Source organism: Lindgomyces ingoldianus (genome assembly GCF_010093535.1).
Source record: "Lindgomyces ingoldianus strain ATCC 200398 unplaced genomic scaffold BDR25scaffold_4, whole genome shotgun sequence".
NCBI classification, from domain to species: domain Eukaryota; kingdom Fungi; phylum Ascomycota; class Dothideomycetes; order Pleosporales; family Lindgomycetaceae; genus Lindgomyces; species Lindgomyces ingoldianus.
Window position 1 is genome coordinate 1,907,553 of NW_022985165.1, and position 15,656 is coordinate 1,923,208.

Sequence of the window (15,656 nt, forward strand, 5' to 3'; positions counted from 1 at the left end):
AGAAAAGTATTTTAGTTAAATTAGTTTTTTTACTTATAAAAAAAGCTTTCTAGCTTATAAATACTAAATTATAGTTTTAAACATACTAAGGTAAACTTTTTTAAAGCTATAGTAGCCTACTTTATAGTGTATAATTTAAAAAGAAGGACTTATAAGAAAAACTTTATTATCTTATTTAAATTAGCTTTAATTAATAAACTACACTTACTACTCTAATAATTAATAACTATATGTGTAGTGTTTAAGTTTAAAGGACACTGCTAGTAGTGTAAAGAAATACTTAGTAAGAACACGTAGCTAAATTAGACTAGTTTTGTTTTAAAAAGGTAAAGAACATAATAGCAATACTTTATACTATAATTACTACTAATAAGGACTATTAGTCTATAAAAAGGGGAGTAGTGTAATAATTTTTATTTTATTTTAAGTTGCCTAGAACTTATTTAAAAAGTTTTTATATTAGCTTTAACTTTAACTTAATTCTTATAAATTATTAGGTTACTTAGAACCTCTAAAAGGCCTCTATATTAGCCCTAACCTTAACCTGGCTCTAACCTCTGCTGTTACCCCTATTCCTTTATGTATTTAGTTGCACCTTGCCCCTGTAGCTAGCTTAGTAGTTTCCTAATATCCTTTTGTACAAGGCCTATAGGTGTCAATAGCATTCCCAGGTTCAGAGTCCCCACGCACTCCCATATGCCTCTGAGTGGATTCCCACCGCATTCGGACCCATTGTCTTGCCTGCGCCGTTACATAACTAAGCTTATAAAGTATATTAAAATAGTAAGATTAATAATAGTAGATCTTATAAAAGGTATTATAACTTTTTAATTAAGTATAGTCTTTAGCTTTAGCGTAATTACTTTATAATATTTTAATATACTTTAGTTACTGTATCCTAACTGTACACTGACGTCATCTCCTCCGTACAGTTAGTTAGTAACAGCCTCCTCTTCCGTAACTGTACTATACAGCCTCCAAAAGGCTCCGTAACTAACGGTTGGACACACTGTCATTTGACCGAGAGTGAATAACCGTGATAAGAATACCAGACTACGGCAAACGATAGGGAAATGTTTCTGGGGACTCCAAGGCTTGGGCACCTTCCTGCAGGACAACCTGTCGTGCACTAGACTGGCAGCACCATCGACCTGTTATTGGATGCTAGATCGCCAGCGGTTCTTCTGCCTAGTTGCCAGTGGGTGTGGAATTGAAGCTGTTGATGCCCTAAAGAATTAGGTTCGAAGGGTTTTTCGATGGTGCAGAAGACCTCTCAGAGAGGGGCTGTCTGGGGCTCCATGCAAAGAAGGTAGACACGAGGATGGGCTGGGACGCTGACGATCTGGAGATCACATCGCAGCCGAGATGCCCTCGGCAAGGGTGAGGAATGATTGAAAACTTGGTTGCTGGAACAGACGCAGAAGACTTCCGGTGTCAGTGAACGGGGTCTCGTTGGACCACCGTGGTTTTTCCTATGCAGAGACGGGGAATTCTGGCACGAAAAGGCTGACTCTGACCCTCGTTCGGCGTTGACGACGGTTGAGAGCCAAAATGGGTCGTGAGAGTTGCATTGCCCGCTCAGATTTCGCCGCCGGTTATCAGGCCAAGCCTCGGGCTTGGCGGGTGTCTGGCATTGTGATTGGGCGTCCGTTTGATGCACGATTGGAGGTTTTTGATAAGGGCCATGTCAGGGTTGCAGAACCACTGAGGCACAAAAACGAGTGGACGGCCTGACATGAACCGGCCGGCTTTTCACAGCAAGTATGCAGCCCAGCAAGGCTCGTGAGAGGACGAGAACTGGCGGAGATGACCGAGATCCGCCAATCAGTCGTGTTGCGGCGCGAAACTGCCAGCCCAAAAAGGCAGTTGCCAAGCGTGAAGAGTGACGCTCCTGGGCCCGCGATGGTGGCACGTCGTCCCAATTCGCCGCCGCACCCATTCACTGTTACAACGAGAATATAATCCCGTCATGTCTTCCGATTCCCTGATCTCAATTCCTGCCCTCTTCAACCACAGCCTAGGAATTCTCCCCCTCCCAACTCTTCATCATGGCCGATATCTCGCGTGGTGAGCACAAGAACTCCCCCGTGCTAGGCGTTCTTCGGAACGCAGACCCCGCCCTGGATATTTTGAAGGAGCATCCCCATGAACACCTTCATCACGATGCCCTCGCCGAGAAAGGTCACACCCACGAAATCGCCTACACCACAGGCACCACAGATGAGCCGAGTGTTATCCCGAAGGTTGATCCAAATGACGATGTCCTGCATCGATGTCGACACCCAGAGAAGAACCTCGAGCATGATGTCGAGAAAGGCGCAGGACTCGAATACGGCGAAAAGACTAGCTTGAGCGACCGTCGAGTTTCGTCTGGCCCGGAAGACGAGGCGGATCCCAAGCGTCATGTCATTTCGAACTTCTACAGAAAATACAGAATTTTTTTCCACATTTTCTTGGGCGCTCTGTTCACCGGGTATGTTGCGTTATGTGGCGCTACGTGACCAATTGGCTTCAACTTAGACTAATACTCTCGTAGGTGGTGGATTGCCAGCGTCGTCGTTCATCGCCATGATATGAACTGGGTCATTCCGTTCCTCTTCTGGTTGTGTATCATGCTCCGGTTAATCTTCTTCCATGTTCCAATTACGATTGTTACGAAGCCCATGCATTTCGTATGGAACAATACCGGAGTCCGAGCGAGTAGCTATATCCCAGAAAAATTGCGCGTTCCTGCTGGTGCGGCCTTGACTATCGCTGTCATTATTGTCGGGGCTTTCGTGAGCGAGGAAAGCCAGGACAATACGCGTGCGAATCGTGCAGTTAGCTTGTTTGGTCTGGTTGTCTTCTTCTTCACTTTTTGGGCTACTTCCCGTAACCGGAAGAAGATCGTGTGGCACACCGTCATCGTTGGGATGCTGTGCCAATTCATCATTGCCATCTTTGTCTTGAGGACGAAGGCAGGATACGACATCTTCACCTTCGTCTCGGAGCTCGCCCGTTTGCTTCTAGGTTTCGCAAACAAGGGTGTCATATTCTTGACTGATGACTCTGTCCCAAAGCTTCTCTGGTTCCTTACTGGGGTGGTTCCCCCAATTATATTCTTCGTCTCTTTCGTCCAGCTCTTGTACTACTGGGGTATACTTCAGTGGTTCATTGGCAAGTTCGCCGTCTTCTTCTTCTGGTCCATGCGGGTCTCTGGTGCTGAGGCCGTCGTCGCTTCTGCATCTCCATTCATTGGCCAGGGTGAATCTGCGATGCTGATTCGTCCGTTTGTTGCCCACCTTACTCAGGCCGAATTACACCAAGTCATGTGCTCTGGCTTCGCTACTATTGCTGGCAGCGTGTTGGTCGCATATATGTGAGTTAAGCCTGTTAAAAGATCCCAATATACCACGTGACTGACATGTTCAGTGGCATGGGCATCAACCCTGAGGCGTTGATTTCATCCTGTGTCATGAGTATCCCTGCATCTCTTGCAATCAGTAAGCTCCGATATCCAGAGGAAGAGGAAACCCTTACCGCTGGACGTGTCGTCATCCCTGATGATGAGGAGCACAAGGCCGCCAACGCGCTGCACGCTTTCGCCAATGGTGCGTGGCTGGGTTTGAAGATCGCTGGTATGATTGTCGCTACACTCCTCTGCATTATCGCCCTTTTGAACCTCGTTGATGGTCTTCTGACCTGGTGGGGGCACTACATCAACCTAGAGGGCGAGTACGACCTCACGCTGGAGCTGATGCTCGGATACATCTGTTACCCGATTGCCTTCTTGCTCGGAGTATCTCGCGAAGGTCATGATCTGCTCCTTGTGGGTCGCTTGATCGGTATCAAGGTTATCGCCAATGAGTTTGTCGCTTTCTCCACTCTCCAGGCCAAGAATAATCCCACCTCGCCTTATCACAGCCTCTCTCCTCGATCACGATTGATCGCTACCTACGCTGTCTGTGGATTCGGAAATATTGGTTCTCTCGGCACACAGATTGGTGTGCTCAGTCAGATATCTCCGGGCCGAAGCGGTGATATTTCTCGTCTTGCGCTGAGCGCGTTAATCTCCGGTGTCATTTCCACATTGACTTCGGCCAGTATTGCTGGTCTGATTATCCAGGATCAGGTACGTGCTGTCCCGAATCGGTTCTTTCTGCACGAACGCGAAGCTGATGTTGTGTAGAAACAATTCTCTTAATTGAATAACCATGATCCAAGAGGGAGTTTCCTATTGATCTATTTAGCGGTGTGGGAACAAAATGTACACCTAGCTAGACGACGAGCGTGCAAATATACCCAGTAATGGATCTCAAAGGAGGATCTTTCACCTTTATCCCACCCTGTCCTAAATCAGTTCTCCCGTGATTCCCATGCCATGGTGCGAAAGGCACATGTTGTCGTGCAACGGCCTGAGACAATGCAGGTCTGGTGGCGGGGAGAGAAGATTTCTGCTCGATGGTCCTAAATTCCTCAAAACTTAATAGAGCAAGGTTAATAACGGCAAACAATAAAGGAAGCAGGAACGATAGAGACCCTTATTCCCTAAGATAGTTCGCCCCTTACAAACCGGATCATACCACAGACACCCAAATTTCCTTCCACAAAGCACTCGGTCAACGAACGCGATTTCATCCGCGCCATCTACCCACTTCACAGGCTGTGCGATATCCTTCGTCTAGGACATCCGAGATGGATCAGCCGATCGTCGCTTGCCTGCGAAGGTAATCCCGATTTTCGAACAAAAATTTTCAGGTCTGATATTGTCTAGAAACTCACTTGGTGAACATGGGCTCCCACTGCGGCAATCAAATGACCAGCGACGAGCATTCAGGCTCAGTGGTTCTTTCGATTCGAAAACTCGCCTGGCCAAGCTTCCTGCTCGTTTCGTGTCTCGCGTTAGGGTATGGCGGCGCTTCTTGTGGACATTCGTCACCAATCCGGTCCAAATCCCTCACCAATTTTTGTTCGGCCCGCTCGTTAGGGGAATACCTTGGCAGCAGTGTATCGTGTCCTATCTACCATGGAGTTGGGCCCATTACCTGCAAAAGACCCAGGCGAAGTTCGAAGCGACACCCTCCTTCTGGACCGAATTTCCCTAGCCACGTTCGGTGGAAGCCAATATGCCGATCATTTCTGCTCATGTATAGCTTGTACAGGTAAGACATATTCTCCGAATGGTCCGCAAGCAACCTGTGTATCCTTGTTTCCTTTTGCTCAAGAAATGGACGTGACTCTGGAACCAGCATGTGACACACATTCACCTTATCCTCTGGGAATTCCTTGTTATTAGATGCACTGGGGGTTGCATCTGGGTTAGCCTGGCCTGAGATGGATTTGAGTTCGACTTGAAGTTCAATGGTGTTGGAGTTGGCATGAAGCTGGAACAGTTCGGAACACTCGAAACGCCTAAGTGGAGAATCTCCGCGGAACCTCTTTACGCTTCACATTATCAGTGTGCCTTTGTGGGGCATGCCGACGGGCCGCTGAAGCTTAACAAACGACAGTAGCAAGGCTCTAACAAACAGTCGTACGATGGCGAGTCCACACTTGTTGACTTTCGTATGTTTATATCTCTGGACGGACTGCTCATCGCATGCAGCAATCAAGCAAGAGGCAGCACTAGCACAAAGGGCCCAACAGGCACGCCTAGCCTTGAAGAATGTGTTGCTTTCCCGCAATCGCAGAGTCGAAGCCTAAAGAGAATGGCCAATATAGAGTAACTTCGCGATAATATTCTGCTTTCGAAGAGTTTCATAATCCTACCCCCACTCAACAACAGCCCTCTTCGGAATACTCAAGCGCTAGCACGATAAACGTACAGACCAATCTAGTACTGGATATTCTTAAAGATTTGAGGACTTAACACGTGTTCTGCCTTCAAGCTCTATCAAGCGAGAAAAGAGTGGGATTTTGGGGGTTGCGAACGATATCGGACCTTTCTGGGACAGACGCATGACCCAATCAGTTCGCGAAGTCAAAGATCTTACGGATCCATAGATCGCTTGCTTTAGCCCTTCGCGAGTTATGGGGTCGCCCCAGACCCCCACAAACTAATACAGAAGTTAAGGCTGATATGGAAGACTTTGCTTTAGCCATGAGTCTGACGAGTGATTAGAAAGTTCTCTGCTATCGACAAGGCCTGTTCCCTTCCGATCTTGATTGATCTGCAGCCACACAGTGCAGGTATCCTTGCGATGTCGGCAGCTTGCAGGAGGATGTTATCGAACCGCACTGAGGCCTTTACCAACTCAATCGAGTACCGCGAAGTGTAAATCCCACTCTGCAAATCTGGAGTTGAGGTGTCAAGATAAGGCACATTTAACGTCCAATCAACGCCAAAGGATATCTGCGCAGTGGCCAGGCGGCGGCCCGGCAGCCACTAATCGGAGCTGGATGAGACAACAGCTTGACCAAAAACCATCAACTCCTGACGCGAATCTTTTCTTTTCTCGAACCAGAGGTTTCCCACACCCAGAGAAGCGTTTTAGTGCCCCTCGGCCACCGCTTGGTGGCTTATAATGCGTGCCATTGATGGGCTGGTACTTGGAAATGAGATACCCAGCGGTGCGGCGTTCGGAGAGCTGCGAACAGATCCCGCTCAGTGCCCATTGCTCTCTCCTTCCAGCTACCCTGAACAGCGTAATCTGTCTCGTGACTGCGGGTCGCATCAAACAGCTCCCGGTGATTGGATAGACAGAAACAGCGCGTTTCAAGGTGACTAAATTCCACCGCTCAACATTTCCCCATCTTATCGAACAACGCATTTCGGCTGCTTATCAGTTCTGCGGCCAGGGTGCTACACATCACAAACGTCATGTCTCCATGTGGCTCTGTGAGAAACCGCCCCACGGTCGGCTCTTCGAACCCTGGTCCTCCACCGTTTTCGCCACTTACCATGGTTCACAGCAAGGCGGGCTCACCCACTCAGTTGCCAATGTTTCCCCTCAATGGCCAGGTGAGCTCCAGGCCTCGACTTTTTTTTCCTTTGTTCATCCCCTCTAGTGTTTCGTTCGTTCTCGCGACCGCTAGCGCTTGAGGCAATCTCTTCTCTTGCACAAGAATTCTAGGCAGTGGATTTATATAGTTAGCCGTCTCCACCTGGTGACAGTCAAATCCCCAATTCACAGAAGCTTCCCCTGGTGAGGTAAAGAGGAGCACGCCTTTCGACAATAGCACCGATTATCCGAACTGGGTTTTGCTTGATTGGACACCTACAGTGATGGCAAACCCACCCCTTAGTCAGGGTGTCGGCTATGGCATTGTTATTGGTCTAGGTTTCGCATTTGCGTAAGTTCTGTCTGAATGGATAAGTGGACATGTCGTGCTGATATGATATAGCTTTGCTATGATTTTGACCACCTTTGTCTTGAAGAGGTATGTTGGCAGTATTCATCACTCTGATATATTGCTCTTTGTCGTCCTCGAAATACTATTCTTATACCTCTGAGCGAGGGCTACAAGCTTGGAGGCTGGGATATTTCGAGAGTTTGGTTACGCAGGCGGACACAAACGCAGTGGAGCAACGCTCCTAGACACGTTTGCTACCTTGACTACCCATTCTGAATCCCAACATGAATGTCAAGACCCCAAGACGCGCAGAACAAGCCTTTCGAATTGGAGCCGCGAAATACTGACATGACAACAGGTACAATTATGAACTACAAACGTCTGAGATGTTCAGCACTGCCGGACGTACCGTCAAATCTGGTCTCGTTGCCTCCGCTGTCGTGTCATCCTGGACTTGGGCCGCTACTCTCCTGCAATCATCTGGTGTTGCGTACTCGTATGGTGTCTCTGGGCCCTTCTGGTATGCTTCTGGTGCCACCGTTCAGATTATCCTCTTCGCGACGATCGCTATTGAGCTGAAGCGAAGAGCCCCAAATGCCCATACCTTCCTTGAGGTTATCAGGGCTCGTTATGGCGCTGTCACGCATTGTGTGTTCATGGTGTTTGGCCTTTTCACCAACATTCTTGTCACATCCATGTTGTTGACTGGTGGCTCTGCTGTTGTTACATCGGTAAGATCTCAAACACCAGAAGAGTAAAACGCAATGCTAATTTGACCAGCTCACCGGCGTTCCAACTGCTGCCGCTTGTTTCCTTCTCCCCATCGGTGTCGTTCTCTACACCATGTTTGGTGGGATCAAGGCTACTTTCTTGACTGACTATGCTCATACCGTGGTCATTCTTGCCATTCTCCTCATGTTCGCTTTCGTCACCTATGCCACCAACGAAACCCTAGGAAGCCCGTCTAAGGTCTTTGACCTCTTAGTCAAGGCTGCTAAGGCCCATCCAGTTGAGGGCAATGCTGGAGGTTCTTACCTCACCATGCGCTCCAAGGAGGGTGCCATCTTCTTCGTAATCAACATTGTTGGTAACTTCGGAACGGTCTTCTGCGACAATGGTTACTACAACAAGGCTATTGGTATGTCTTAGCGCTTTATCTGCCCTCACTCAGCTCTCCACAATGTCTGGATTAGTGTAGGATGTAGTTAATGCATTCCATCCCCTAGCGTATGTAATTCGAGAATCTCACTGACTTTGAACAGCTGCAAGCCCTGTTGATGCTCTTCCTGGCTATATCATGGGCGGTCTCTCCTGGTTTGCGATTCCTTGGCTTGCCGCTACCACCATGGGTCTTGCGGCTCTTGCTCTTGAGGGTAACCCAGTCTTCCCTAGCTACCCCAACCGCATGGCCCCAGCTGATGTCTCTGCCGGTCTGGTTCTCCCGACCGCTGCTGTTGCTATGATGGGTAAAGGAGGTGCTGTTGCTACTCTTCTCTTGGTCTTCATGGCTGTCACCTCCGCCATGTCTGCTGAGCTGATCGCTGTGTCCTCTATCTTCACCTACGACTTCTACAAGACCTACATCAACCCCTCCGCTTCCGGAAAGCAGCTCATCAACATGTCCCACGTCATGGTTGTGGGCTTTGCTGTTGCTATGGCAGCCTGGTCTACTGGTCTTTACTACATTGGTATCTCCATGGGCTACCTCTACCTCCTCATGGGTGTCATCATCTCCTCTGCCGTGCTCCCAGCTACCCTCACCCTCATGTGGAGCAAGCAGAATTGGTGGGCTGCTACCCTCACCCCTCCTCTCGGCTTCGCATGCTCCCTCATTGCATGGCTCGTCACTGCCAAGAAGCAGGGTGGTGCGCTCACCGTCGCCACTACCGGTGCAAACAACCCTATGCTTGCGGGCAACGTCGTTGCACTCCTTTCTCCTCTCATCTTCATCCCCATCCTAACCTACGCCCTAGGCCCCCAAAACTACGACTGGGTCTCCATGAAAGCCATCCGCAAGGGAGACGATCACGACCTCGTCGCCGCCGCGCATCTTGACCCGGAACAAATCCCCGGCGAACGCCGCCACAGCATCGTCGAAGAGGAAGAAGAACAAGCTAAACTCCTGAAAGCCTCCAAGATCGCGCGCTGGATGACAGTCGGCATGACACTCGCTCTTCTCGTCCTCTGGCCTATGCCAATGTACGGCTCCGGCTACGTCTTCAGCAAGAAGTTCTTCACCGGCTGGGTCGTCGTCGGCATCCTCTGGATGTTCTGCTCCGCTTTCTGCGTCGGCTTGTATCCGCTCTGGGAAGGCCGCAAGACAAGCATCCACACTCTCAAGGCTATCTTCCTTGACATTACAGGCCAGAAGAAGCCATCCAAGGGTCTGGTTACTGAGGCGACTGAGGGTACGGATACTCCCTCTGAGAAGGTCACTGAGAAGGTTCATGTTAAAGAGTAATTCTTCTCCTCGGCTCAACAAGTCATGGACATGATAATGGGAGATGATCTTGTGAGATCGAGTTTATGTTGGGGTTTTTTTCGGCGCGATATCCCCCTGATACGACACCACCCCTCGTTCCGAGTGCAGATCATCTTCAGATAGCGATGGAGGATATACATTAGATCTGATTTTAATGAAGAAAGATGTTCTACTTTCGCATCTGATGAGTCATTGTGTAATCATGAAAACTTACCTTCAAACTTGACTAAGATAGATCGTAGAACGTTCATATCATTTTGACCAGCCCCAGAGGTAGAATAGAATGGGAAGGGCGCCTCGTTGCATTGAATTGTGTTCAGTCACTGTTCAGTACTAATCCAATACACTCTAACCATCTCTCCTCGTCTATGTTATGCCGGTCTACACCCTTAGCTCATTTGCATTCCCATTCCCATTGACCTCCAAATATCCCCTCCTATTAGCCTTCTCCCTCCCCTCAAGGAACTTCACCGGAACATTACTAAATTTTATCAGCCGACGCACGGTCTCGCCTGACGCACGGAATTTGCCGTACAGCGGCACCGCGACTTAAAGCTCTAGGGCAACATATAAATAGAATATAGGCCTAGTTTTTTAGTGGATTAGGAAGCTAATTACAGTGATTAATTTAAGGCTACTAGCTAGTCACAGAAGCGTGCAGGAAGCTTAATAGCTCTGCCTCTGCGATTTTGCTCACATAGCAGCCCTACTACTTTAACAATTAATTAATCCTTAACTACTTACTCTAGCCTACTAGCTATAGGCTGTGTAGTCTTCTTAGCCTTCCTAGAAGTTTTAATGTTACTTTAGAGTTAGTAGTTAGCCTTTTTAGCTAGTTGCTTTTTTTTTTTTTAAAGCCTCTTTTTTTTTAGCCTTTTATAGTTAAGCGTCCTTAGTAGCTACTTTTATATACTTTTTCTCTTTAGCTATATAAGCTTTTTTACACTTCTTAGCCTTTTTACACCTAGTTTTTTTATTTTTTTATTAATGTAAAAGCTTTATAGTAGCTTCCTTCTTAACTTATTAATTACATGCTTATTAAACCTTTCTAAGACTATATAATACAGCCCTACTATAGTACTACTTAGGAGCTATAAGTAAAAAAGGTTTACTATGCTTTTACTTTTTCTTTTTATTAACTAGAGCTTTTATAAGGCCCTAATTCTTTATCTAGAGAGTTATAACTTATATTAAGAAACTATGTATAGTATTACTAAGCTACTTAGCCTACTAGTTAGAGATATTACTAACTACTTTATGTAGAAGCTTGTCTATGTGTCTTTAATCTTAAGCAGTAAGAGCTAACTAAGAGCTCTTACTAGAAGAAGGTCTACTAGTACTAGTAGTACTAAATTAAGTAAGGACTCTCTTAGAGTTAAACAGCGCTAGGCTATAGGCTTTAAAGCTAGAGAGTATATTCTTCTTAGTAAATAAAGTCTACTAAGCTTTATTAAATAAGTAAAAAAAGTTTTACTTTATAATAGCTATAAACTTTATTAATTTATACATAAAACTAGCTAGTTTATTTAAATAAGCTGTTACTAGTAGCTTAAATAGGCTAACATTAAGAGGCTATAGTGTATAGGTTAAATAAGGTAAATAGATAGCTAGCAAAATCCTGTTCTAGTTATAGTAGTTAATAAACTTTATAAAAATGTAAAATTTATAGCTATTTAGAATTAATAGCTTATACACTTAATAAGCTTTTTTTTATCTGTTTATTAAACAGCTGTTTAAGCTAGTGTAGGCCTAAATTATTATTTATCTAGCTACTAGAAGATAAGGCAAAAAAGCACTTATGTACTACTAAGTTAAAATTTTATAACTAGCTATCTTAAATGTTACTAGTGCTAGCTTAGTAGATAAGGCCTAAAAAGAGTGCAGAGCTGTTAGCGCAGATATAAGCTATATAGGTTATCTACTTATAATTACTGTTTTATATAGCTTGCTTAAGGCCACTTTTTTTATATCTCTGCCTAAAGAAGATCTGCTTTATTTTTAATAGTACACTAATAAAAAAGCCTTTCTTATTTATATTATACATATGCTATAGCTTTATCTTGTACTTTTAAATCTTCTACTATAGTAGCTTAAAATAGAGCTTATATTTAAAGGCTAAATTAGCTTACTTTTTATCTTAATCTAGGCTAAAGGTCTAGTAGGTAACTAGGGAGATTTAATGCTATTAAAAGAAGTAATTAAGCTAGACTTTTTTTACTTCTTTACTGCAGAGTTCTAAAGCAAAATTACGTAGCTATTACCTTATAAGTAGTAGGCTACGCTTATAAAGCTGCTTAATATACTTTGTAAGCTTTTTCTTTTATTGCTTATTAAGTAGTTGTTAGTTTTTATACTACTCTACATAGAAGCCCTAGACGCCTTGCTAACACTTTAATAGCCTAGTCCTTTTAACACTATACTTTTTAGCTATTATAGTGATATTAATTAATTCTTCTAGTTCTAGTGATTTTAAATATGCTAGCGCGTCCTTAATACAGTCTATATTAGTAGAGTTGTAATAATGTTGAAAATTAGCAAAATCTGGTGTGTGCGTGCGTTAGGCGAGACCGTGCGTCAGCTGATTAAATTTAGTAACGACGCAATCCCTTAACTAATCCGCCATACTCTTAGCAAAAGCACCCAACCTAGCACTCCCACTAACGCCCCGTCCCAAAACCCCATACACCACAAAATGCACCGCCAATATTCCCAGAAATTCCACACGATCGACGTTCAGCCAGCCGCCAAAAGTCTGGTTCGCCAAGCCACCAACACCAAAACGCGCGATGAACGCGTCAATTAACTACTACCTACACAGCTATGCAGCGCTGTTCTTTTAGCTAGGAGATAAGCGCAAATTGTTAGCATAACACTAAATTATCTATAAGAGCTTAGAATTTAATTATTTTCAAGTAACAGGCTAGCATACATGTAGTAAAGTTAGCTAATAAATTTAGCTGTACAATAAAGTGTGTAAGTTACAGTACTAAGTCAAAAGTTTGGTTCGCCGACAGCCGAATACAAGCACCCACCATTTCACCCACCAACTTTAAAATAGTCTACCACCTTACTAGGTGGTCGCACAGACTTAAAAAGTTGCTTAAAATAATTGCAATTAGCTTAATATTTTGTTTAATATCCTTATGTGTGTTGCAGAGCTTTAAGGCGCCTTAGCATTAAAAGAATAAGCTTCTTAATGTATGCATCTAGTATCCTCTGCTATGCTACCTTTAGAGCCTTACAGAACTCATCCTACTTGTCTTTACTATCCCCTAGCTGGCGGAGATAAGGGTATAGCCTATGGACTGTCTGTTTAAGCATCTACTAGAGGTGCTTAATAGGATTAAGATTAGGTGAATAGCGTGGCCACACTATAGTCCTAACCTGGTGGCTGGCGAGGAACTTAGCAGTACTATGTGCTGTATGGATGGGCGCGTTATCCTGCATGAATAGCTCCCCTTAGTGGTAGTTACGTAGGAGGCCCTCGCGCAGCGCCTCCTGGTAGCTCCATGCTGTGTAGCCTCTCCTAGCTTAATTAGGGTCTCTTTTCATCACTACTAGGGGGCTCCTGCGTACCCTGCCTTTATTGTTAATCTATATAGACCCCTATACTATCTAAGCATAAGATCTGCTTGTAACCACCTTCTTAATTATCTTATGTCTCTATTTCTTATTAGGATACCTAAAGCACTACTTGTAGCTGCCTCCCTATCTCTTTTAAACAGAGCATTTATCTAAAAACTGCATAGTAGTGCGCCCCTAGTTAAAGTTTTAGTACTAGCGCTTAAACTGCAGTCTTAATTAAGCTGTTTTTTTATTTATTAGGGGTTATTGCTTACACCTAAATAATCTAATGCCTTTATGCTTTAGAGCGCAGTAGGTAGTGCTCTTAAAGATGTTAAAAAGACCTAATTTATAGATAAGGTTCTTGTACTTAATCTTTAGACATTTATAAGCTTAGTAAAATAGCTAATAACAGTCCTAAGCTAACAGCTTACTAGGCTGCCCTAAGTAAGGTAAGTTGTCTACAGTTTAGTAGAGTTTCTATTATCGCAATGTGTTGCGTATACATTTAGGTGTGACGCAAAACTTAGTTGCTAGCTCTAACAACCTATAACTAGCTTAAGACTGCGCGATAATTTATAAGCGCTAAGTAGGGGTTAACTCCTTATGTCTTCTTTTATTTCTAGTAATTTTATGAAGGATTTGACAGCGTGGTGGCATTATGGGGGTGGGTAGAAGTTTAGTGGTTAGTGGTTGGTGCACTGACGCGTCGCTTCGCGAACCAAACTTTTGACGCGTGGCTGTATATAATACTATTAATTATTACCTTAGAATAGACACTAATTAATTACGCTTTTCCTCTGGCTAGCTTTTAAAGCCTACATATAAAATATTTAGTAACTTTATTATTATGCTTAAAAATATTTAATAATGTACTTTACAGGCAAGTTGCTTACACACCTAAGTTGCTTACTTTTACTAAGACCCTACTAAACTACTTTTTTTACACTAATACATTTCTAATAACACTACTTAGATGTGCTAAAAGAATACTAAATATAGCTTATACTCTAAGCTTTTAAATAAAATATAAAACTTTTAAAGAAATATGCTATAGCTATGTATAAAGTTTTTTAAAAAATAATAAATAACTATAGTACTAGACAACTTTTATAAGCTAATTTTATAGCTAACTTATAAAGGCTAAGTAATAATAAAAAGTAAGTAATTATTAAAACTATACTTAAGCTATATGCATAAAATTTTTCTTTTTAAATAGCATTTATAGCTAATATAGCTAATTCTTTACACACTAAGCATAATTTAGGCTATATTAGCATAAACTAGCTTAGTATGTTTATAAAGTGTTATTTAAAGCTTAAAGTAAAGTTTTAAGTGTAAGTATAGTTAATAAATATTTAGCTTATAATAAAGCCTATTTTACTAAAGTTATATATGTTATTATTCTAAATGCTATACTTAGCTTTAATATTTTTTATAAAGCTAAACTTACTTTAAATTACTCTAAAACTTTTATAAAAGGCTTTTTTATAGTTGTACTACGCTTAAATGTTACTTTAAGCTTTAGATAACACTTTTTAAACATACTAAGCTAGTTTATGCTAATATAGCCTAAATTATACTTAGCGCGTAAAAAATTAGCTATATTAGCTATAAATGCTATTTAAGAGAAAAATCCTTATATATATAGCTTAAGTATAGTCTTAATAATTACCTACTTTTTATTAGTACCTAGCCTTTATTAGTTAGCTATAGAATTAGCTTATAAAAGTTATCTAGTGCTGTAGTTATTTATTATCTTTTAAAAGACTTTATACATAGCTATAGCATATTTTTTTAAAAGTTTTATGTTTTATTTAAAAGCTTAAAGCATAAGCTATATTTAATATTCTTTTAACACATCTAAGTAGTGTTATTAAGAATATATTAGTATAAGAAAAGTAGTTTAGTAGGGTCTTAGTAAAAGTAAGCAACTTAAGTGTGTAAGCAACTTGCCTGTAAAGTACATTAACACTACTTAGATGTGCTAAAAAAAATTAGATATAGCTTACACTTTAAGCTTTTAAACAAAATATAACACTTTTAAAATAATATACTATAGCTATATATAAAGTTTTTTAAAAAATAATAAATAACTAACACATAAGATAACTTTTATAAGCTAATTACATAGCTAACTTATAAAGGCTAGGTAATAATAAAGAGTAGGTAATTATTAAGCATATACTTAAGCTATATATATAAAGATTTCTCTCTTAGCTAGTAGCTATAGCTAATATAGCTAATTCTTTACACGCTAAGCATAATCTAGGCTATGTTAGCATAAACTAGCTTAGTATATTTATAAAGTGTTATCTAAAGCTTAAAGTAAAGTTTT

The 15,656-nt window shown here is 42.8% G+C and overlaps 4 protein-coding genes across 4 annotated transcripts; 2 read left to right on the top strand and 2 right to left on the bottom strand.

The window, feature by feature from the left end:
- Nucleotides 1-1,989: 1,989 nt before the first annotated feature.
- Nucleotides 1,990-4,349, top strand: BDR25DRAFT_278838 (uncharacterized protein). Its single transcript, XM_033687712.1, has 4 exons — nt 1,990-2,473; nt 2,537-3,358; nt 3,412-4,111; nt 4,169-4,349. The coding sequence occupies exons 1-4, from the start codon at nt 2,049-2,051 to the stop codon at nt 4,181-4,183; spliced, it is 1,962 nt and encodes a 653-aa protein (XP_033552908.1). The 5' UTR covers nt 1,990-2,048; the 3' UTR covers nt 4,184-4,349.
- BDR25DRAFT_350338 (uncharacterized protein) lies at nt 4,331-6,749 on the bottom strand (the record flags this gene model as incomplete). The annotated part of the gene is made up of 11 exons (XM_033694687.1): nt 4,331-4,410; nt 4,492-4,660; nt 4,726-4,749; nt 4,800-4,974; nt 5,005-5,391; nt 5,431-5,570; nt 5,606-5,753; nt 5,845-5,998; nt 6,033-6,085; nt 6,120-6,331; nt 6,366-6,749. The coding sequence occupies 11 exons, from the start codon at nt 6,747-6,749 to the stop codon at nt 4,331-4,333; spliced, it is 1,926 nt and encodes a 641-aa protein (XP_033552909.1).
- Nucleotides 6,750-6,934: 185 nt separating this feature from the next.
- Nucleotides 6,935-9,733, top strand: BDR25DRAFT_331652 (urea active transporter; the record flags this gene model as incomplete). Its single annotated transcript, XM_033692659.1, has 5 exons — nt 6,935-7,272; nt 7,324-7,359; nt 7,631-8,003; nt 8,053-8,410; nt 8,535-9,733. Exons 1-5 carry the CDS (start codon nt 7,205-7,207, stop codon nt 9,731-9,733), a joined length of 2,034 nt encoding a protein of 677 aa, XP_033552910.1. The 5' UTR covers nt 6,935-7,204.
- A 2,578-nt stretch (nt 9,734-12,311) lies between these two features.
- Nucleotides 12,312-12,789, bottom strand: BDR25DRAFT_350341 (uncharacterized protein; the record flags this gene model as incomplete). The annotated part of the gene is made up of 3 exons (XM_033694688.1): nt 12,312-12,360; nt 12,400-12,557; nt 12,742-12,789. The coding sequence occupies 3 exons, from the start codon at nt 12,787-12,789 to the stop codon at nt 12,312-12,314; spliced, it is 255 nt and encodes an 84-aa protein (XP_033552911.1).
- Nucleotides 12,790-15,656: the final 2,867 nt, after the last annotated feature.

Excerpts from the sequence above, each read along its gene's own strand:
- BDR25DRAFT_278838 (XM_033687712.1), top strand. The coding sequence starts at position 2,049 with ATGGCCGATATCTCGCGTGGTGAGCACAAGAACTCCCCCGTGCTAGGC. Across the intron at positions 2,474-2,536 it reads TTGGGCGCTCTGTTCACCGG|GTGGTGGATTGCCAGCGTCG; the intron begins GTATGTTGCGTT and ends ATACTCTCGTAG. Across the intron at positions 3,359-3,411 it reads AGCGTGTTGGTCGCATATAT|TGGCATGGGCATCAACCCTG; the intron begins GTGAGTTAAGCC and ends TGACATGTTCAG.